This window comes from Schistocerca nitens, chromosome 12 (genome assembly GCF_023898315.1).
Source record: "Schistocerca nitens isolate TAMUIC-IGC-003100 chromosome 12, iqSchNite1.1, whole genome shotgun sequence".
Lineage (NCBI taxonomy): Eukaryota > Metazoa > Arthropoda > Insecta > Orthoptera > Acrididae > Schistocerca > Schistocerca nitens.
Window position 1 is genome coordinate 32,888,522 of NC_064625.1, and position 22,745 is coordinate 32,911,266.

At 44.9% G+C, this 22,745-nt stretch overlaps 2 protein-coding genes across 2 annotated transcripts in view; one reads left to right on the forward strand and one right to left on the reverse strand.

The window, feature by feature from the left end:
• LOC126214883 (glycoprotein-N-acetylgalactosamine 3-beta-galactosyltransferase 1-like) overlaps positions 1–9,100 on the reverse strand; it is a 119,588-nt gene extending 110,488 nt beyond the window's left edge. The window contains exon 1 of the mRNA XM_049941528.1: positions 9,064–9,100. Coding sequence (XP_049797485.1) covers positions 9,064–9,100 — 37 coding nt within the window. The remainder of the gene's footprint in view (positions 1–9,063) is intronic.
• Positions 9,099–22,745, forward strand: part of LOC126214884 (glycoprotein-N-acetylgalactosamine 3-beta-galactosyltransferase 1-like) — a 54,787-nt gene continuing 41,140 nt past the window's right edge. The window contains exon 1 of the mRNA XM_049941529.1: positions 9,099–9,168. Within this exon, the coding sequence (XP_049797486.1) occupies positions 9,099–9,168 (70 nt within the window). The remainder of the gene's footprint in view (positions 9,169–22,745) is intronic.

Here is a 22,745-nt window from a genome sequence, read left to right on the forward strand (position 1 = left end):
CTCACAACTGTTTCGAATCCTCTAATTATGCTGGCAACCTGACATGAAAGGTAAGTATTAAAATAGAATGCCACCAGCTGTGTTGTAGTTGTTGCATTTCTCTCAGATCATTTACACGATACGCTAATGCTGCTGAACGAGTTATAAACAAGAATCGCTACTTATACAAATTATTTAATAGCTTCTTGAAGAAAAACTTTCTGTTATTAGCATTGCAAATAAGGATTCCTTCTCTTCTGCATCACGTAAATAACTGATATTCTCTTCAGTCAATGGAGTCATGTAGTCATTCAGATTCTTTATTCACCATTGACGACCTGAGGTGGAATAGGCAATTTACATGGATATCATATAACATTTTCCTTGAATAGTAACCTTAAAGCTAAATGAGCATTGCAAATAGTGCCCATAGATGATAGCATACACCATAACGTAAGATAAATACATTCAGTGACATCACATAATGAAATCCTTAAAAATTAATGTCAATTGATTTTATATTCATAAATTCTGTTATATTGTAAAAAGGATTGATTAGTAACCAGTTTAGTAGCTTGGTCGTGAAGCTACTTATGTGAGCCGACTGAGAAGAAAATGGAAGTTTATTAAATATTTTTAGACTATTGATTAGATGGCAATTCCCTGTTCTTGTCAGCATGTGCCTAGGCTTGTCTAATTTTGTTTTGCCTCTGGTATTATGGTGGTATATGTTTTCCCTCATTTCAAAATCTGCTATATTGTTTTTTGCATACAATGCTGAGGCATGTATATAAAGATTAATAACTGTTAATATTTTCAGCTGAATGAACAGTGGCCGGCAGTGCTCTGATCTACCAGAATTGCTCATTGCCCATATCACTTCCTTCTGAATTTTTAGAACTTCAGTGATGTGAAGAGAGTGTCCCCATATCAGCAGTCCATACTCTATATGTGACTGAAAGAGTCCAAAATAAATAACTCTTAAATATTCCTTTGTCGCTAGGCTTCTCAGTTTCCACATTAAATGCGTAACTCGAGACAATTTTGTGCAGGTATGGTTGATGTGTGTTTCCCACATTAACTTAGAGTCTACATGAATTCCTATAATTTTAACTGCTTTCACCTCTACCTCTTTTGACAATCCTAGTATAATCTGCTGGTTTTTATCAGGATTGCAAAGCAGTGTATTTGATGAGAACCAATTTAGTGCTGCCTCCAGGCCATCTTGCATGATATCTTGCAGAACTGATATGTTCTACCTTCCATTAACCTAATAGTAGAAGATAAACAGCAGCTACTTAGCGTAACCGTACAAACAGCCTTCTTTAAATTAATGACAGTGATACTAATTTAGTGCATACAGTTTTAGCCTCTGATTAGATAAACTCAGATAGACTGTTCCTTCCTATACCTATTGATCAGCAGATTCTCAAGGGTGTGAAACAGGTCACAAAAATGAAAATACATAATACACAGCGCACCCCAGGAAGAAGAGTGGCACAACTAAAAAATACAACACTTGAGAAAACTTGACTTAAAAATTAATTTTATAAAAAGATAGCTGAAATAATAGAAGCTCCCTTTAAATTTCAAGTAAGTGTGGTTGGCAATAAATTGCGTTGCGTTTTTCGTGCACGATGGGTCACTTCGCACGAATTTTTCAGTGACAGCAACTAACAAAAAACAGAAGAGAATATTCCTCCCGCAGATTGAAAATGACTTACTCCATAGGGATGTAGGAACAGTAAAAAAGTACCTCAGGCATGATAATGTATGTTTAATAAAAGGCGTAAGGTAATTTCTACTTTTCTGTAGCTAAACATCATCAAAAAGAACAGCAGTTGTGATTTTTACTTACACAAATAAATTACTGAACTGAAGCTGCGCCTAAGTTCAGTATTTTACAGCGTTCATGTAATATGTACGATGTAGGTAATATACAGCGTGATTAAGCTGTCCCTACAGATGTCGTTTTACGCAACCTGCACTATGTCGGTATCAGGAACGGTATCCAGATAGGCGACCCCCACGTAATCGATACAAGTTCCAGCTCAGAGCATTGGGCAATTGTTGGCAACCGGAATCATACTGCAAAAAAATGCAAGTGAGGATTGGCCATAAGATACGCGGTTTTTTGGACCAAGGTTACACCTTACTTCTGCCACGCATATCTAAGTGTCTCTGATCATTGTTTGTGTAGTTAACAGTGTACTCACAAAGATTTTACACTACTGGCCATTAAAATTGCTACACCAAGAAGAAATACAGATGATAAACGGGTATTCGTTGGACAAATATATTATACTAGAACTGACATGTGATTACATTTTCACGCAATTTGGGTGCATAGGACCTGAGAAATCAGTACCCAGATAAAACACCTATGGCCGTAATAACGGCCTTGATACGCCTGGGCATTGAGTCAAACAGAGCTTGGATGGAGTGTACAGGTACAGCTGCCATGCAGCTTCAACACGATACCACAGTTCATCCAGAGTAGTGACTGGCGTATCGTGACGAGCCAGTTGCTCGGCCACCATTGACCAGACGTTTCCAATTGGTGAGAGATCTGGAGAATGTGCTGGCCAGGCTGAAATGTAGGGTTTCGTAGGGATCGAATGAAGGGTAGAGCCACGGGTCGTAACACATCTGAAATGTAACGTCCACTGTTCAAACTGCCGTCAATGCGAACAAGAGGTGACCAAGACGTGTAACATACGGCACCCCATACCATCACGCCGGGTGATATGCCAGTATGGCGATGACGAATACTCGCTTCCAATGTGCGTTGTCCGCGATGTCGCCAAACACGGATGCGACCATCATGATGCTGTAAACAGAACCTGGATTCATCCAAAAAAATGACGTTTGGCCATTCGTGCACCCGGGTTCGTCATCGTGTACACCATCGCAGGCGCTCCTGTCTGTCATGCAGCGTCAAGGGTAACCGCAACCACGGTCTCCGAGCTGATAGTCCATGCTGCTGCAAACGTCGTCGAACTGTTTGTGCAGTTGGTTGTTGTCTTGCAAACGTCCCCATCTGTTGACTCAGGGATCGAGACGTGGCTGCACGATCCGTTACAGCCATGCGGATAAGATGCCTGTCATCTCGACTGCTAGTGATACGAGGCCGTTGGGATCCAGCACGGTGTACCGTATTACCCTCGTGATCCCACGGATTCCACATTCTGCTAACAGTCATTGGATCTCGACCAGCGCGGGCAGCAATGTCGCGATACGATAAACTGCAATAGCGATAGGCTACAATCCGACCTTTATCAAAGTCGGAAACATGATGGTACGCATTTCTCCTCCTTACACGAGGCATCACAACAACGTTTCACCAGGCAACGCCGGTCATCTGCTGTTTGTGTATGAGAAATCTGTTGGAAACTTTCCTCATGTCAGCATATTGTAGGTGTCACCACCGGCGCCAACCTTGTGTGAATGCTCTGAAGAGCTAATCATTTGCATATCACAGCATCTTCTTCCTGTCGGTTAACTTTTACGTCCGTAGCACGTCATCTTCGTGGAGTCGCAGTTTTAATGGCCAGTAGTGTATTTACTAAATGCTGATTCTCTGTGATAATACGTCGACCCACCTCATATCCTTGAAAGTTCTCTTTTGTGAGGAAACGGCAAGCGAATGACTTTAATGAATGGGTCACTTTGCCGATTATTTACACTCAGGTGACAAGTCATGGGATACTGATACGCACACAGACAGATGGCAGTTCAAATGGCTCTGAGCACTATGGGACTCAACTGCTGAGGTCATTAGTCCCCTAGAACTTAGAACTAGTTAAACCTAACTAACCTAAGGACATCACAAACATCCATGCCCGAGGCAGGATTCGAACCTGCGACCGTGGCGGTCTTGCGGTTCCAGACTGCAGTGCCTTTAACCGCACGGTGATGGCAGTAATATCGCGTACACAGGGTATAAAAGGGCAGTGCACCGGCAGAGCTGTCATTTGCACGTGCTCAGGTGAATCATGTAAAGATGTTTCCGACGTGTGTATGGCCACACGACGGGAAGTGGATTGGTAGTTGGAGCTAGAGGCATGGGACATTCCATTTCGGAAATCGTTAGGGAATTCAGTATTCCGAGATCCAGTGTTAAGAGTGTGTCAAGAATACCAAATTTCAGGCATTACTTCTCACTACGGACAAAGCAGTGGCCGACGGCGTTCACTTAACGACCGACAGCAGCGGTCTTTGCATAGAGTCGTCAGTGCTAACAGACAAGCAACACTGCGTGAAATAACCACAGAAATCAATGTGGAATGTACAACGAGCACATCGGCTAGGATAGTGCACCGACATTTGGCGTTAATGGGCTGTGGCAGCAGAAGACTGTCGTGGTGTGCCTTTGCTAAGTGCCTCTCCTGGGCTCGTGACCACACTGGTCAGACTGTATACGACTTGAATACCTTGGGCTGGTGGAAGAGTCCCGATTTCAGTTGGTAAGAGCTGACGGTGGGATTCGAGTGCGGCGCAGACCCCATGAAGCCAAGGACCCAAGTTGTCAACAAGACGCTGTGCAAGCTGGTATGGCTCCATTATGGCGTAGGTTGTGTTTACACGGAAGTGACTGGGCCCTCTGAGCCAACTGAACCGATCATTGACTGGAAATGGTTATGTTCGGCTGCTTGGAGACCATTTGCAGTCGTTCATGGACTTCATGCTCCCAGACAATGATGGAATATTTATAGATGACAGTGCCCTGTGTCCCCGGGCCACAATTGTTCACAACTGGTTCGAAGAACATTCTGGTCAATTCAAGTGAATGATTTGGCTACCTAAATCGCCCGGCGTGAATCCTGTTAAATATTTATGTAACATAATTGAGTGATCAGTTTGTGCAAAGAATCCTGCACCAGCAACCGCTATAGAAGCAGCATGGCTCAATATTTATGCAGGGAGCTTCCAACGACTTGTTCAGATCATGATACGTCGAGTTGCGGCACTACAGCGGGCAGGAGGAGGTCCGACACGATATTAGGAGGTATCTCATGGCTTTTCTCACCTCAGTGTATTATGTGACACCATTTTTTCCAGGATTCAAAGATGATTCTCAAAGAAATACGTATAGCCACATGACAAACCATAAGCTGTGGTTGTATGCACGACAGTTGATAAGAAATTTGTAAAAGTTGAAATTATAATGATCATAAGGGGATGGGAAGGGAATAGGTTTAGAAATGGCACACATAAAATATTGTACGTAAGATCTGTATATAACAAGCATTGTAAAATGCCATGAACCAATGAAAGGGTGGTGGTGGTGTGGGGGGGGGGGGGGGGGTGAATGGGTAAACAAGATTAATTTCGACATATTGAAAGTTAATAATAAAATGTAACATATTTTCATATCTTTAGACACTAGTTTGAGCCGTATTTTAAAGTCTTTGAAAATGATGAAACGACGAAATGCATTAAGCGATTTTAGAAATAATAAGAAATCTGGTCAAGACATCTGAAAGTTATTAAGGATTTATATACAAAGTGAGTCAATAACTTTTGCCACCTAGTATAACTCCGAACGTATGATAGTAGCTGAAAAGTTTATGGGACAAAAATTGCATGGGACAACGAAGGCCATTATGTGACGTTGGTTTTTTGTTGCTAGGTGGGGTCGCGTCAGAGATATGAAGGTCAACTTTGTTTTTTTTTTTATGTGATGCTATAGTTTGGTACTTATTTTCTGATAGCGGCTATCTAGACGAATCCAATGATGTGTAACAGTGAGACCTTTGAAGGTCAACAAAGGTCGAAAAGGTGGCATGAACGTCCATTTACAGAAAGTGTTCGAAGTGATGACCATTGCTATCAACGCAGTGCTGCGATCTTCTTATCATGGACTGAGTGGTATTCCTTATCACTTCGGCACTTATCGAAGCACATGCTCTGTAATTTCTCTCTCGTATATCATGCAAATAGTAAATATTCGCCGAATACGGGGTATCCATCTAACATGCCATTGACATGTAAACACCATTCGACGGTTTCGCAATACAACACTAATAGGAACCTTTAGAATAGTATCGTAGGATCAAGCGAATGTGAGTTATGTATCTCTGCGAAGAACAAGTCGATATTCTTCTCAATTACAGAGAATGCCAACGAAATTCAGTGAGAGCTAGAGACTTATACACTGAAAGGTATCCTCAACGTACTCACCCTACATGTCATACATTTAAATATGTGTGTGATAAATTGAGAAGAACTGTGTCTTTAACGCATCGAAAACGTTTTCTGGAAAGGAAAGTTACTAACGAGGAAAGAGAAATTGGTACTCCTGTCACTGTGGTTCGAGATCCTTGTGTTAGTTCGCATAAAGACGCAACGGAATCTGGCATGAGCCAGAGTAGCGTTGTTCGTGTTCTGCATTGCCATGTTAGTGTCCACCAAGAATTAACTGGTACGGATTGTATGCGTCGCATTGAATTCTGACGATGGGCTCAACTTCAGTTTCAGAGGGAGGACGCATTTATTAATTTGATTTCATATACTGACGAGGCTACATTCACGAACCGTGGAAATGTTAATTTGCATACCATGTATTATTGGGCAACTGAAAATTCATGTTGGCTGCGGCAAGTTGCACACCAAAAACCGTTGTCGGTGAGTGTATGATGTGGGATTCTGGAGGACAGAATTATAGGCCCGTATTTCATCGAAGGAAATCTTAATGGAAGGAAGTACATCACATTCCTGCAAGAAACATTAGGTCTGTTATTGCAAGAAATATCTTTAGGAACAGGGAACAGAATGTGGTATGAACACGATGGGTGTCCGGCACATTTTTCGCTGATGGCTAGAAATGAGTTGCAGAGACAATTCCCAAATCGTTGGATTTGACGCAGAGGAGATGTGTCGTGGCCGGCTCGTTCGCCAGACATGACGCCTCTGGATTTTTTCTTGTGGGGATTCGTAAGACATTGTATATAAAGACATTCCAACTACACCTGAAAATATGCGAGAGAGAATTGTCAGAGCATGTACTACGATAAATGCCGGTGTGATAACGAATACCACTCAATGCATGATAAGAGGATTGCAGCACTGCATTGATACCAAAGGTCATCACTTCGAACACCTTCTGTAAATGGGCGTTCATGCCACCTTTTTGACCTTCGTTGACTTTACTGTTACACATAATTGGAATCGTCTCGATAGCCGCTATCAGAAAATAAGTACCAAACTATAGCATCCCATTTAAAAAAAAAAACAAAATCGACCTTCATATCTCTTAAGCGACCCCACCTAGCAACAAGATACCAACGTCATATAATGGCCCTCGTTGTCCCATGCAACTTTTGTCCCACAAACTTTTCAGTTCCAATCATACTTTCGGAGTTATTCTTGGTGGCAATAGTAAGTGACTCACGCTGTAAATCAAGTGAGCAGGCAGCATGCTGGATATGAGTACAATCTGGCTGCATCGGTCTTCGCCACTGACATTTGTTGATCACAAAATAATTCATTTGGACTATAACAAGCATACTAGAATAATAATTACAAAAATGGAAATTAAATACACTACTGGCCATTAAAATTGCTACACTACGAAGATGACGTGCTACAGACGCGAAACAAGATGCTGTAATATGCAGATGATTAGCTTGTCAGAGCATTCACACAAGGTTGGCGCCAGTGGCGACACCTACAACGTGCTGACATGAGGAAAGTTTCCGACCGATTTCTCATACACAAACAGCAGTTGACCAGCGTTGCTTGGTGCAACGTTGTTGTGATGCCTCGTGTAAGGAGGAGAAATGCGTACCATCACGTTTCCGACTTTGATAAAGGTGGATTGTAGCCTATCGCGATTGCGGTTTAACGTATCGCGACATTGCTGCTCGCGTTGGTCGAGATCCAATGACTGATAGCAGAATATGGAATCGGTGGGTTCAGGAGGGTAATACGGAACGCCATGCTGGATCACAACGGCCTCGTATCACTAGCAGTCGAGATGACAGGCACCTTATCCTCATGGCTGTAACGGATCATGGAACCACGTCTCGATCCCTGCGTCAACAGATGGGGACGTTTGCAAGACAACAACCATCTGCACGAACAGTTCGACGACGTTTGCAGCAGCACGGTCTGTCAGCTCGGAGACCATAGCTGCGGCTCTCCTTGACGCTGCATCACAGACAGGAGCGCCTACGATGGTGTACTTAACGACGAACCTGGGTGCACGAACGGCAAAACGTCATTTTTTCCGATGAATCCAGGTTCTGTTTACAGCATCATGATGGTCGCATCCGTGTTTGGAGACATCGGGGGTAACGCACATTGGAAGCGTGTATTCGTCATCGCCATACTGGCATAACACCCGGCGTGATGATATAGGGTGCCATTAGTTACACGTCTCGGTCACTTCTTGTTCGTATTGACGGCACTTTAAACAGTGGACGTTACATTTCAGACGTGTTACGACCCCCCTTCATTCGAACCCTGCGACCCTACATTTCAGCAGGATAATGCACGACCGCATATCGCAGGTCCTGTACGGGCCTTTCTGGATACAGAAAATGTTCGACTGCTGCCCTGGCCACATTCTCCACATCTCTCACCAAATGAAAACGTCTGGTCAATGGTGACCGAGCAACTGGCTCGTCACAATACGCCAGTCTCTACTCTTGATGAACTGTGGTATCATGTTGAAGCTGTATGGGCAGCTGTACCTGCACACGCCATCCAAGCTGTGTTTGACTCAATGCCCAGACGTATCAAGGCCGTTATCACGGCCAGAGGTGGTTGTTCTGGGTACTGATTTCTCAGGATCTATGCACCCAAATTGCGTGAAAATGTAATCACATGTCAGTTCTAGTATAATATATTTGTCCAATGAATAACTGTTTATCATCTTCATTACTTCTTGGTGTAGCAATTTTAATGGCCAGTAGTGTACTCTCGTGAGCATTATAAATTCACATGACACCTCTGCAAAAATTTTCCACTCCCATGAAATGTACTAATTGTAGGAAATAGGATCCTCTGGAAGAGTGTGGCATGCCAGCTCATGAAAGCGGACACCATTTCCATGAGTCAACAGATGTGGGTGTCACTTACTGCCGGGTGCCTCCACGGTGTTGGTATCAGGCCTCATGCTGGGATGGCTGCTGGGTGTTTCCTGGCCAGGGCGGCGGCTGCGGCTGGCAATCTCCGGGCATCGAGGTGAGTTCATCCCACACCCCACTTTCGTCAATATCTGGGCTCAATTACCTTAGGGCCCTTAAAGACGGCACCACATGTTGCACTTGATATGATGGCCCAACAGCGAACCAATTGTTCACACCCTAAAATTTATCAGACAATGTTGTAAATCCAACAGTGGGTCTGCTGTTCACACCTACGATATATTGAATCTGATTCTGAGGGGTAGGGGATTGCCGTCCGCTTTGGCCGAGCAGTTCTAGGCGGTTCAGTCCGGAACCGCACTGCTGCTGCGGTCGCAGGTTCGAATCCTGCCCCGGGCATGGATGAGTGTGATGTCCATAAGTTAGTTAAGTTTAAGTAGTTCTAAGTCTAGGGGACTGATGACCTCAGATGTTAAATTCCATAGTGCTTAAAGCCATTTGAACCATTTTTTTTTTGGAAGGGGATTAGTAGGGGGTGGGAGTGGTTGATAACATATCAACTACACAAATGTTACAATTCATTAGACGAAATGTCCGCCGCGGTAGCTGAGTGGTCAGCGTGACAGACTGTCAATCCTAAGGCCCGTGTTCGATTCCCGGCTGGGTCGGAGATTTTCTCCGCTCATGGACTGGGTGTTGTGTTGTCCTAATCATCATCATTTCATCCCCATCGACGCGCAGGTCGCCGAAGTGGCGTCAAATCGAAAGACCTGCACCAGGCGAACGGTCTACCCGACGGGAGGCCCTAGCCACACGCCCTTTCCATTTATTAGACGAAATATTGGGAGTCCGACATTGGAGTGACAGGAATGAGAGTTTCACTTTGCAGCGGAGTGTGCGCTGATATAAAACTTCCTGGCAGATTAAAACTGTGTGCCGGACCAAGACTCGAACTCGGTACCTTTGCCTTTCGCGGGCGGCAGTACCTCGTCTTCTACCTTTCCAACTTTACAGAAGCTCTCCTGAGAACCTTGCAGAACTAGCACTCCTGAAAGAAAGGTTATTGCGGAGACATGGCTTAGCCACAGCCTGGGGGATGTTTCCAGAATGAGATTTTCACTCTGCAGCGGAGTGTGCCCTGACATGAAACTTCCTGGCAGATTAAAACTGTGTGCCGGACCGAGACTCGAACTCGGGACCTTTGCCTTTCGCGGGCAAGTGCTCTACCAACTGAGCTACCCAAGCACTACTCACGCCCCGTCCTCACAGCTTTACTTCCGCAAGTGAAAATCTCAGTCTGGAAACATCCCCCGGAGCCATGTCACCGCAATATCTTTTCTTTCAGGAGTGCTAGTTCTGCAAGGTTCGCAGGGGAGTTTCTGTAAAGTTTGGAAGGTAGGAGACGAGGTACTGGCGGAAGTGAAGCTGTGAGGACGGGGCGTAAGTCGTGCTTGGGTAGCTAAGTTGGTAGAGCACTTGCCTGCGAAAGGCAAAGGTCCCGAGTTCGAGTCTCGTTCCGGCACACAGTTTTAAGCCGCCAGGAAGTTTCACTGGAGTGACTGTTCACATGTTACAAATTATAGTTGGACAAAATATTGAGAGTCCAACATTGTGTTGACTGTTCGCACATTACGATTTATTGGACCCGTATCGAGGAGGTAAGAGTGGCCCAATAATACGCGTATTATAATTTATCGTATCTCATTCTTGGTGTACAATGTTGTGCTGACTGATGGCATGTTATGAATTATTGGACCCAGTATTGAGGGGCTCCCAGTGTACTACCTAGCACACGTTACAATTTATTGCAGATAATATTGAGACTCCATTACTGGGCTGAATGTTGACATGTAACAGTTTCTTGGGCCCTGTACTGGGGAAGGGTCAGTGTTCTAACAGTATACACCATTTATTGTACCCAATATGGGAGTCCAACATCGAGCCAACTGTTTTCACGTTACGATTTATTGGGCCAATTTCAGGAGACTACCAGAAGACTAGCTGTGCACACAATAAAGTTTTAATCAATTTACTTAACAAAGGGCGGAATGTTCTCCTGTTACAATTTATTGGACCACATACTGGGAAACAGACAGCAGGTGAAATGTACATGAGCTGCAATGTATAGGATCCAATACTGGGAGGCCAACACTGGGCCAACTGTTCACATGGTATGATTTATTGGACACCATATCATGGAACTGTAAGCAAAGCAATTGTACACGTTTTACAATTTATTGGACATAATATTGGGAGCCAAAAACTGGACTGACTGTTCCCAAATCATAATTCACTGGATCCAAAATCAAAGGGTCTTCTCTTTTCTGCATGAAGTGAAATGGGCTATAATACACTATACATTTTATGTTGCTGGTTTCATGTTGTGATGTAACATCAGCTTCAGGTTTACTCTCTATATTCTGATTAACTTGACATTGTCGTTGCCACTTCAAAGTGAACTAATTTCAGGTTCTTACTGCATGATTCAAAATTACTACTACAGGATTATAGGAGATGCAGGGGGGACTTAGTAGATGAAGTTTTGATAAGGAACCCATTCTGGAAATGTACTGTTTCATTCTCCCACTTCACGGTGCGCACACAGCAGAGACGCTGAGGTTTGACGTGTCTGCTGTATGAGCACATGGCAAGGGCAATGTTTGGAGTACTAGTCCTCAGGTTCTCTCCTGCATGACGAAGGACATCCTACATGACGGAGGCCATCCTCTCCAGAGTAGAGTGTGCAGCCTGTTGTGGAGAACCACAGACAACCCTCTTCGTTTCGGATGTACTAATTTCTCATAGCCATTTTTGTAGTTGGACAGAGGTGATGCGTCATAATTACAACAGGGCAACCTCTTCCCAACTTGTGTGCGAACTCCGAAGTGGGAGATTTGATAGTGAACTGGTCTTCAAAGTTATTTTATATCCAACGGGACATTTACAGACATGGGTTGCCTATCAAAACATCTACTAAGACACTCTACAGACCCTAGAAGCCTTAATTATTAAGTATGGAGTTATCACTAAATGTACACTACTGTAGTTATCCCAAGGCACGTGTTTATATGGACTGTGTTAAGACAGACTGTTACGATAGTTACATATATTCTACATTTGTATGCTTCATATATGAAATGTATGGTTGATCCAATTATGTACAATGTTTTTCTCCTCGAAGGTGATTGAAATAGTCGAAACCGGTAGAGAGTAAACAAAAAATCGTATAGATGATATGTGCAGATACTCATATTCCAAAATGATCATGTTCCACGACGTTTCTACGTCCATAATATGTTCCCACCTCTCGCCTTACGAGGTTTACCTGCTGTGTATACTATAGCAGTTCTTTATATGTATTCACCGTGTTACATTCCTTCGCAGTGACTCATTATGCAAATGTTAATTTCGTCCTTAAACTTTCTACACCAATGGACAGTAATTCCGATATTTTTTAAATTATTAATGATATATGACTACCTCACTTTCAGCGTTCGGTACTGGGCAAGATGAAATGATTATGTGTCGACTTTCTCTCTAGTGTACAACACACCGCTATTTGACTGCGTGATTGCCTCCTGTTCCATTTAATCGACACTCAGCGTGAATCAACCTCAAGACAGTCTGCAAAATCGCTACTTGCCGCATAGATTTTTAAAACCCACAACAACACCATCCGACCTGCAAATTGATAGTTGCTTTACTTTTTCATTTTTCAAAACTATACAGGATGGTGCATTGATCGTGACCGGGCCAAATATCTCACGAAATAAGCGTCAAACGAAAAAACTGCAAAGAACGAAACTCGTCTAGCTTGAAGGGGGAAACCAGATGGCGCAACGGTTGGCCCGCCAGATGGCGCTGCCATAGGTCAAACGGATACCCACAGCTTTTTTTTAAAAATAGGAACCGCCATTAGTTATTACATATTCGCGTAGTACGTAAGGAAATATGAATGTTTTAGTTGGACCACTTTTTTCGCTTTGTGATAGATGGCGCTGTAATAGTCACAAACACATGACTCACAATTTTAGACGAACAGTTGGTAACAGGTAGGTTTTTTAAATTGAAATACAGAACGTAGGTACGTTTGAACATTTTATTTCGTTTGTTCCAATGTGATACATGTACCGTTGTGAACTTATCTTTTCTGAGAACGCATGCTGTTACAGCGTGATTACCTGTAAATACCACATTAATGCAATAAATGCTCAAAATGATGTCCATCAACCTCAATGCATTTGGCAATACATGGAACGACATTCCTCTCAACAGCGAGTAATTCGCCTTCGGTAATGTTCGAACATGCATTGACAATGCGCTGGCGCATGTTGTCAGGCGTTGTCGGTGGGTCACGATGGCAAATATCCTTCAACTTTCCCCACAGAAAGAAATCCTGGGACGTCAGATCCGGTGAACGTGCGGGCCATGGTATGGTGCTTCGACGACCAATCCACCTGTCATGAAATATGCTATTCAATACCGCTTCAGCCGCACGCGAGCAATGTGCCAGACATCCATCATGTTGGAAGTACATCGCCATTCTGTCATGCAGTGAAGCATCTTGTAGTAACATCGGTAGGACATTACGTAGGAAATCAGCATACATTGCACCATTTAGATTGCCATCGATAAAATGGGAGCCAATTATCCTTCCTCCCATAATGCTGCACCATACATTAACCCGCCAAGGTCGCTGATGTTCCACTTGTCGCAGCCATCGTGGATTTTCCGTTGCGCAATAGTGCATATTATGCCGGTTTACGTTACCGTTGTTGGTGAATGACGCTTCGTCGCTAAATAGAACGCGTGTAAAAAATCTATCATCGTCCCGTAATTTCTCTTGTGCCCAGTGGCAGAACTGTACACGACGTTCAAAGTCGTCGCCATGCAATTCCTGGTGCACAGAAATATGGCACGGGTGCAATCGATGTTGGTGTAGCATTCTCAACACCGACGTTTTTGAGATTCCCGATTCTCGCGCAATTTGTCTGCTACTGATGTACGGATTAGCCGCGACAGCAGCTAAAACACCTACTTGGGCATCATCATTTGTTGCAGGTCATGGTTGACGTTTCGCAGGTGGCTGAGCACTTCCTGTTCCCTTAAATAACGTAACTATCCGGCGAACGGTCCGGACACTTGGATGCTGTCGTCCAGGATACCGAGCAGCATACATAGCACAATCCCGTTGGGCATTTTGATCACAATAGGCGTACATCAACACGATATCGACCTTTTCCACAATAGGTAAACGGTCCATTTTAACAGGGGTAACGTTGTTGTCGTTGTGGTCTTCAGTCCTGAGACTGGTTTGATGCAGCTCTCCATGCTACTCTATCCTGTGCAAGCTTCTTCATCTCCCAGTACCTACTGCAACCTACATACTTCTGAATCTGCTTAGTGTATTGATCTCTTGGTCTCCCTCTACGATTTTTACCCTCCACGCTGCCCTCCAATGCTAAATTTGTGATCCCTTGATGCCTCAAAACATGTCCTACCAACCGATCCCTTCTTTTAGTCAAGTTGTGCCACAAACTTCTCTTCTCCCCAATCCTATTCAATACCTCCTCATTAGTTACGTGATCTACCCACCTTATCTTCAGCATTCTTCTGTAGCACCACATTTCGAAAGCTTCTATTCTCTTCTTGTCCAAACTAGTTATCGTCCATGTCTCACTTCCATACATGGCTACACTCCATACAAATACTTTCAGAAACGACTTCCTGACACCTAAATCTATACTCGATGTTAACAAATTTCTCTTCCTGAGAAACGCTTTCCTTGCCATTGCCAGTCTACATTTTATATCCTCTCTACTTCGACCATCATCGATTATTTTACTCCCCAAATAGCAATACTCCTTTACTGCTTTAAGTGTCTCATTTCCTAATCTAATTCCCTCAGCATCACCCGACTTAATTCGACTACATTCCATTATCCTCGTTTTGCTTTTGTTGATGTTCATCTTATATCCTCCTTTCAAGACATTGTCCATTCCGTTCAACTGCTCTTCCAAGTCCTTTGCTGTCTCTGACAGAATTACAATGTCATCGGCGAACCTATAAGTTTTTACTTCTTCTCCATGAATTTTAATACCTACTCCGAACTTTTCTTTTGTTTCCTTTACTGCTTGCTCAATATACAGATTGAATAACATCGGGGAGAGGCTACAACCCTGTCTCACTCCTTTCCCAACCACCGCTTCCCTTTCATGCCCCTCGACTCTTATAACTGCCATCTGGTTTCTGTACAAATTGTAAATAGCCTTTCGCTCCCTGTATTTTACCCCTGCCACCTTCAAAATTTGAAAGAGAGTATTCCAGTCAACATTGTCAAAAGCTTTCTCTAAGTCTACAAATGCTAGAAACGTAGGTTTGCCTTTTCTTAATCTTTCTTCCAAGCTAAGTCGTAAGGTCAGTATTGCCTCACGTGTTCCAACATTTCTACGGAATCCAAACTGATCTTCCCCGAGGTCGGCTTCTACCAGTTTTTCCATTCGTCTGTAAAGAATTCGCGTTAGTATTTTGCAGCTGTGACTTATTAAACTGATAGTTCGGTAATTTTCACATCTGTCAACACCTGCTTTCTTTGGGATTGGAATTATTATATTCTTCTTGAAGTCTGAGGGTATTTCACCTGTCTCATACATCGTGCTCACTAGATGGTAGAGTTTTGTCATGACTGGCTCTCCCGAGGCCATCAGTAGTTCTAGTGGAATGTTGTCTACTCCCGGGGCCTTGTTTCGACTCAGGTCTTTCAGTGCTCTGTCAAACTCTTCACGCAGTATCTTATCTCCCATTTCGTCTTCATCTACATCCTCTTCCATTTCCATAATATTGTCCTCGAGTACATCTCCCTTGTATAAACCCTCTATATACTCCTTCCACCTTTCTGCCTTCCCTTCTTTGCTTAGAACTGGGTTTCCATCTGAGCTCTTGATATTCATACAAGTGGTTCTCTTCTCTCCAAAGGTCTCTTTAATTTTCCTGTAGGCAGTATCTATCTTACCCCTAGTGAGACAAGCCTCTACATCCTTACATTTGTCCTCTAGCCATCCCTGCTTAGCCATTTTGCACTTCCTGTCGATTTTATTTTTGAGACGTTTGTATTCCTTTTTGCCTGCTTCATTTACTGCATTTTTATATTTTCTCCTTTCATCAATTAAATTCAATATTTCTTCTGTTACCCAAGGATTTCTATTAGCCCTCGTCTTTTTACCTACTTGATCGTCTGCTGCCTTCACCACTTCATCCCTCAGAGCTACCCATTCTTCTTCTACTGTATTTCTTTCCCCCATTCCTGTCAATTGTCCCCTTATGCTCTCCCTGAAACTCTCCACAACCTCTGGTTCTTTCAGTTTATCCAGGTCCCATCTCCTTAAATTCCCACCTTTTTGCAGTTTCTTCAGTTTCAATCTGCAGTTCATAACCAATAGATTGTGGTCAGAATCCACATCTGCCCCAGGAAATGTCTTACAATTTAAAACCTGGTTCCTAAATCTCTGTCTTACCATTATATAATCCATCTGAAACCTGTCAGTATCTCCTGGCTTCTTCCATGTATACAGCCTCCTTTCATGATTCTTGAACCAAGTGTTAGCTATGATTAAGTTATGCTCTGTGCAAAATTCTACAAGGCGGCTTCCTCTTTCATTCCTTCCCCCCAATCCATATTCACCTACTATGTTTCCTTCTCTCCCTTTTCCTACTGACGAATTCCAGTCACCCATGACTATTAAATTTTCGTCTCCCTTCACTACCTGAATAATTTCTTTTATCTCGTCATACATTTCATCTATTTCTTCATCATCTGCAGAGCTAGTTGGCATATAAACTTGTACTACTGTAGTAGGCATGTGCTTTGTGTCTATCTTGGCCACAATAATGCGTTCACTATGCTGTTTGTAGTAGCTAACCCGCACTCCTATTTTTTTATTCATTATTAAACCTACTCCTGCATTACCCCTATTTGATTTTGTATTTATAACCCTATAATCACCTGACCAAAAGTCTTGTTCCTCCTGCCACCGAACTTCACTAATTCCCACTATATGTAACTTTAACCTATCCATTTCCCTTTTCAAATTTTCTAACCTACCTGCCCGATTAAGTGATCTGACATTCCACGCTCCGATCCGTAGAACGCCAGTTTTCTTTCTCCTGATAACGACGTCCTCTTGAGTAGTCCCCGCCCGGAGATCCGAATGGGGGACTATTTTACCTCCGGAATATTTTACCCAAGAGGACGCCATCATCATTTAATCATACAGTAGAGCTGCATGTCCTCGGGAAAAATTACAGCTGTAGTTTCCCCTTGCTTTCAGCCGTTCGCAGTACCAGCACAGCAAGGCCGTTTTGGTTAATGTTACAAGGCCAGATCAGTCAATCATCCAGACTGTTGCCCCTGCAACTACTGAAAAGGCTGCTGCCCCTCTTCAGGAACCACATGTTTGTCTGGCCTCTCAACAGATACCCCTCCGTTGTGGTTGCACCTACGGTACGGCCATCTGTATCGCTGAGGCACGCAAGCCTCCCCACCAACGGCAAGGTCCATGGTTCATGGGGGGAGGGGTAATGTATCACGGAGTAAATACCGTCCGCACTGGCGGAATGTTACGTGATACTTCGTACTTATACGTTTGTGACTATTACGGCGCCATCTGTCACAAAGCGAAATAAGTGGTCCAACTAAAACATTCATATTTCTTTACGTACTACGCGAATATGTAATAACAAATGGGGGTTCCTATTTTTAAAAAACGCAGTTAATATCCGTTTGACCTATGGCAGCGCCATCTAGCGGTCCAACCATAGTGCCATCTGGTTTCCCCCTTCAAGCTAGACAAGTTTTGTTCTTTTAGTTTTTTCGTTTGACGCTTGTTTCGTAAGATATTTGGCCCGGTCACGATCAATGGACCACCCTGTATATGCTCCCAAACTATCGCTAGTGATTTTATGCATAAAGACTAAAGCGGCGAGTGAAAATTTGTGTCATGGCTAGGAATCGAACCCGGGTCTCCTGCTTACAAGGCAGGTGCGTTAGCCACTAAGCTTCGATAAAAAGAAAAAGTTCAAGCGTGCGTGTAATATTATGGGACTTAACTGCTAAGGTCATCAGTCCCTAAGCTTACACACTACTTAACCTAAATTATCCTAAGGACAAACACACACACCCATGCCCGAGGGAGGACTCGAACCTCCGCCGGGACCAGCCGCACAGTCCATGACTGCAACGCCTTAGGCCGCTTTTTTTTTTTTTTTTTTTTTTGCTGCTGCTCTCGATCCACTGACATTATGAACAGAAACAACGCACGCTACCGCTTTTTTTTTCACTTCGATATTGTTTTTAAATAAAGAAAATATTTAGCATCGCACAAGGTTTGAACTTTTTTTTTTTTTAAATCGTTATTATTGAACAAACGGAGAGTACATATATATATACACAAAGCAAAAGTTCTTCAAGGTACCAGTTAAACATATACAAATGAGTGTTAGGTAAACAAATTATTAGAAGAACATTAAATACAACAAAATAGAACATATCCTGTTTTCCTTCTTTTTTGTTCTTTTTGTTTTGTTTTTGTTTTTGTTTAAAAATTTGTATTGTACAAACTAAAAGTACATATATATTCACCATGCAAGAGTTCTTCAAGGTACCATTTAAAAATACACAAATGTCTGTTAGGTAAACAAAAAAAAAAAATATATATATATATATATATATATTAAAAAAGAAAAACATTAAATATAACATATTCTGTCTTCTTCCTTTTTGAAAAAAAAAAATTGGTATTTGTTTTTGGTCGATGCATGAGAACGTGGATAAGGGTGTTGCATCATGTGACAGGTAGGCATGGTACACCCCAACTTTGAGGGGGGTCAAGGAAGACGCTGCGGAGAAAACCGGCAAAAGTTTGTCGGTAAGATGGTTTTCGGGTGAGGGTGTTATGCGCGGTCACAACTTTGTACCAGAAGTCAAGGACTGTGTGTGGACCACTCTGAAAGAGATATTCTAAAGCTTGTCCTCGAAACCAGATTAGGGTATGGTGCTTAGCAAGAGGGTAGTGAAATGTCTGGGGCAACAGCAGGAAATCCGGGGTTACCGTCGTTGGCGGGGCACGGAGGTAAAAGCCCACGATTCGTTGGATGAGGAGCCATACGTTTTGTTTCAGGGGGCACGTAAGACGGTGCTCGTCGGTGTCTTCGAGCTGACAGTCAGGGCAGAGTGGGGAGGTGGCCAGTCCTATGCGATAAAGTCGAGTATTAGTAGGGAATTTGCCATAGACTAAAAAATACCAGAGTGCAGACACAGACGACGGTAAAAAGGGTGCATGCACACACCCCCAAACCGTGCGCCAGTTAATGTCAGGACGCTGTAGCACCATGGGGTCGCAAGGGTTGGACAGCATAAACAAACGATAATAATCTTTTGTACGGGGAGGACGGGTGACTGGAAGATCGGCCCGAACGTAGCTGAGTTCCATGAAACAATTGGCGACGTAGTACAATAATGGAGAAATAGGTGCCACATTGATCGGTGGATCGAGAGAAGCTGGTCGGAGGATATCTAAGAGACTGCGTGTTAAGGACGGGACCGGCCCCTGCCAGTGCCGCAACAGAGTGTGGACAAAGAGTGCAGAAGAGCGTGCCCGCACGTTGATGAGTCCGAGGCCACCTTTTGCAGGAGGCAGTGTTAGAGTGTTGTAGCGGACTTTGAAAAGTGCCCCTGCTGACACGAAATATCCAAAGGCTGATTGGATGCGGCGGCCAAGGAGTAACGGCATTGGGAGGATCTGGGCGACGTGTACCAGTTTAGGGGCGACATAGATGTTGACATAGGACACACGTTGGAGTTGGTTTAAGTTACGGTGCACTTGACCGCGGACATGGTGCCGAATCGACTGCAAAAGCCGCCGGTAAGCCAGGGCCACTGTGCGGTGTGTGGAGCTCGTAAATTCGATACCCAAGTAACGAAGGGTGGCACTGACTGGGAGTGGGGTCGGCACCATAGCCGGGAGGCCGCGCCCAATGGGCATCATAGTCGATTTACGGACATTAAGAATGCTACCAGAAAGACGTCCATACTGGTGGATCCATTGGATGGCGTCATTGAGTTCCGTGGAGGAGCAGGTGAGAAAGAGGAGATCGTCCGCATAAGCCCTACAGTGAAAGGTGTGGTCACGCAAAGTGAGGCCCTGCAGTCTAGAGGTAAGTCCAGTGATGAGGGGCTCAAGTGCAATGGCATATAGTAAAGTAGACATAGGGCATCCTTGACGCACAGAGCGGCGTATAGGAATCGGTCCTACAAGCCTCCCATTGACTTGTACCATCGAGACCGCGGGAAGTAGTAACCGGCGAATGGCATCGACAAAAAGCAATGGGAACCCCATACGTGTCGCCACCATGAGGAGGAATGGGTGTCGAACGCGATCAAAGGCACTCGTGAAATCGACGGATACCAGTGCTGCACGAAGGCGACAAACCGACGCCAGTGCAATGAGGTCACGGCATTCTCCTAGGGCTGTTTGTAAGGTGGCCCCACAACCACGTGCAGTCTGCTCAGGTGAAAGGACCGTAGGTAAGACGGTGCGTATGCGCGCTGCTAAGAGGCGTGCATAGATTTTATAGTCTGCATTCAAGAGTGTAAGGGGGCGATAGGCAGAGACATGAGACTCTCCCTTCGGTTTAGGCACAGGTAGAAGAATGCCAGTGACGAATTCAGGTGGAATTGGGAAGGACGGAGTAAAGAGTTCCTGAATCATTTCCGTCCAGCGAGGAAGCATTAACGTGGTGAACGCCCGGTAAAACTCCACTGGGAGACCATCTGGTCCGGGTGATTTGTTCTTGGCCCCTTTGTTGATCGCATCTACCACCTCTTCTGCGGTGATTGCAGACATCATGGACGTTGACTCCGCTACGGTGAGGGTCCGATCAGGGGAAGGACGGAGATCATCAGGAATGGGCGTCGCCATCGGTTCATCATCATAAAATTGGCGATAATGTTCAGCAAAGGCAGACAGCACTGCCGCCTGTGTTGTGTGGTGAACACCATCGGAGGTCGTGATGGTGGGGACGAAAAGCCGACGTCGACGACTATGGTCGGATGCGGCATGGATTGTGGATGGGGTTTCGTCGTGGAGGAGGTCTTGTCGTCGGGAACGCACCACGACACCATGCAGTCGTGCACGTTGAAGAGAGAGGAGACGAGCTTTAGTACGTTGTCGTTCCCTGTGGGTGTCTGGTGATGGAGGGAGCGCATCGAGCTCACGGAGGACGGCGTAGTGAAAATTTGTGGTGTCTCGACGCCATGCTGCTGCTTCCTTGCCACATTGTATGAAGGCCTTTCTGATCGCAGGTTTGGCACATTTGAGCCACCAATGGAACGTGGATGTGTACTGCGGAAGGCGTCTTTCGCAAGACGCCCATGTAGTGGCAATACATTGTCGGCAGTGTGGATCATTAAGGAGGGAGGTATTAAGCTTCCAGTAACCTCTGCTGCGCCACACTGACTGAGGTGGCAGGGCCAGGGAGCAAATGACGGCGCAATGGTCCGAAAATGCAAGGGGCCATCGTTCAGCTTGGGCGACTTCATTGCCGAGGTGAGCAGAGACATAAAACCGGTCCAGTCTGCTCGCAGAATGTGCTGTATAATGGGTAAAACCGGGGGTATTGCCATGAATTTTCTCCCAAACGTCCACTAGATGAAAATCGTTGATTAAGGTGAGCAGCGCCGGACATGGCGAATAACCAGGCACTTGGTCCTGCGGATGGAGGACACAGTTGAAATCGCCTCCCATGATAAGGCGATCATAGCGTCCAGAAAACAGGGGCGCCACGTCATGTCCGAAGAAAGTGGACCGCTGCCGACGGTTCGTGGAGCCAGACGGAGCGTAGATATTGATGACGCGCATGTCGAAGATGGTAACAGCCATGCCTCTTCCACAGGGAAGGATTGTCGTGTCCGTGAGTGGGATTCCTTCGCGTATGTAGAAAGCCACTCCACGCCCTGATGGATCACATGTGGACGTGTATGAGTCGTAGCCGTAGACTGGTGGTAGTGTGGCAACGCGTACTTCCTGAAGAAGGGCGACGTCGACGTCAGAGGCCCGAAGCATGTCACATAGGAGTTGCAGCTTGGGTGCAGTGCCGATCATGTTGATGTTCAGTGTGGCAAACCGGTACGTTTGTTTCAGTGGTGGTGGACGCGCATCTACCATCACCAAGGGAAATAAGAGGAGGGCACCGACAGGAAGTCCCGTCCCATCAGCTGCAATGCCTCGCTTTTGATGTTAACAGGCAGCCTCGTCCGGCGGAGGCAACTCATCCGGAGGAGGGGGCGTACCTTCCTCAATGTCGTCGGCCCATGCTCCTGTGCCGTGGGTCTGTCCAATGTCCATGGGAATTGCGTCGTGGTGAGAGAGATCTGGAGTTGTCGGCGGGGAGACAGGCGTCTCAACCGGCGCACCGATCGTTACATCGTGCGTGGCGACCTCCATAGTGGTCCCGTCCTGCGGAACGTCTTGTTCATCGTGAAAGTTGTCCGCCGACCTCTGCGTGGAAATGTCGGCTGCTTGGGTGTCGTCTTCGTCGTCGCGGGTGGCAACGCTCTGAGAGCCCGTGGGTGAACGGCGACGGCGTTTGCGCCTACGTGGCGAGCGTTGTTTGCGCACG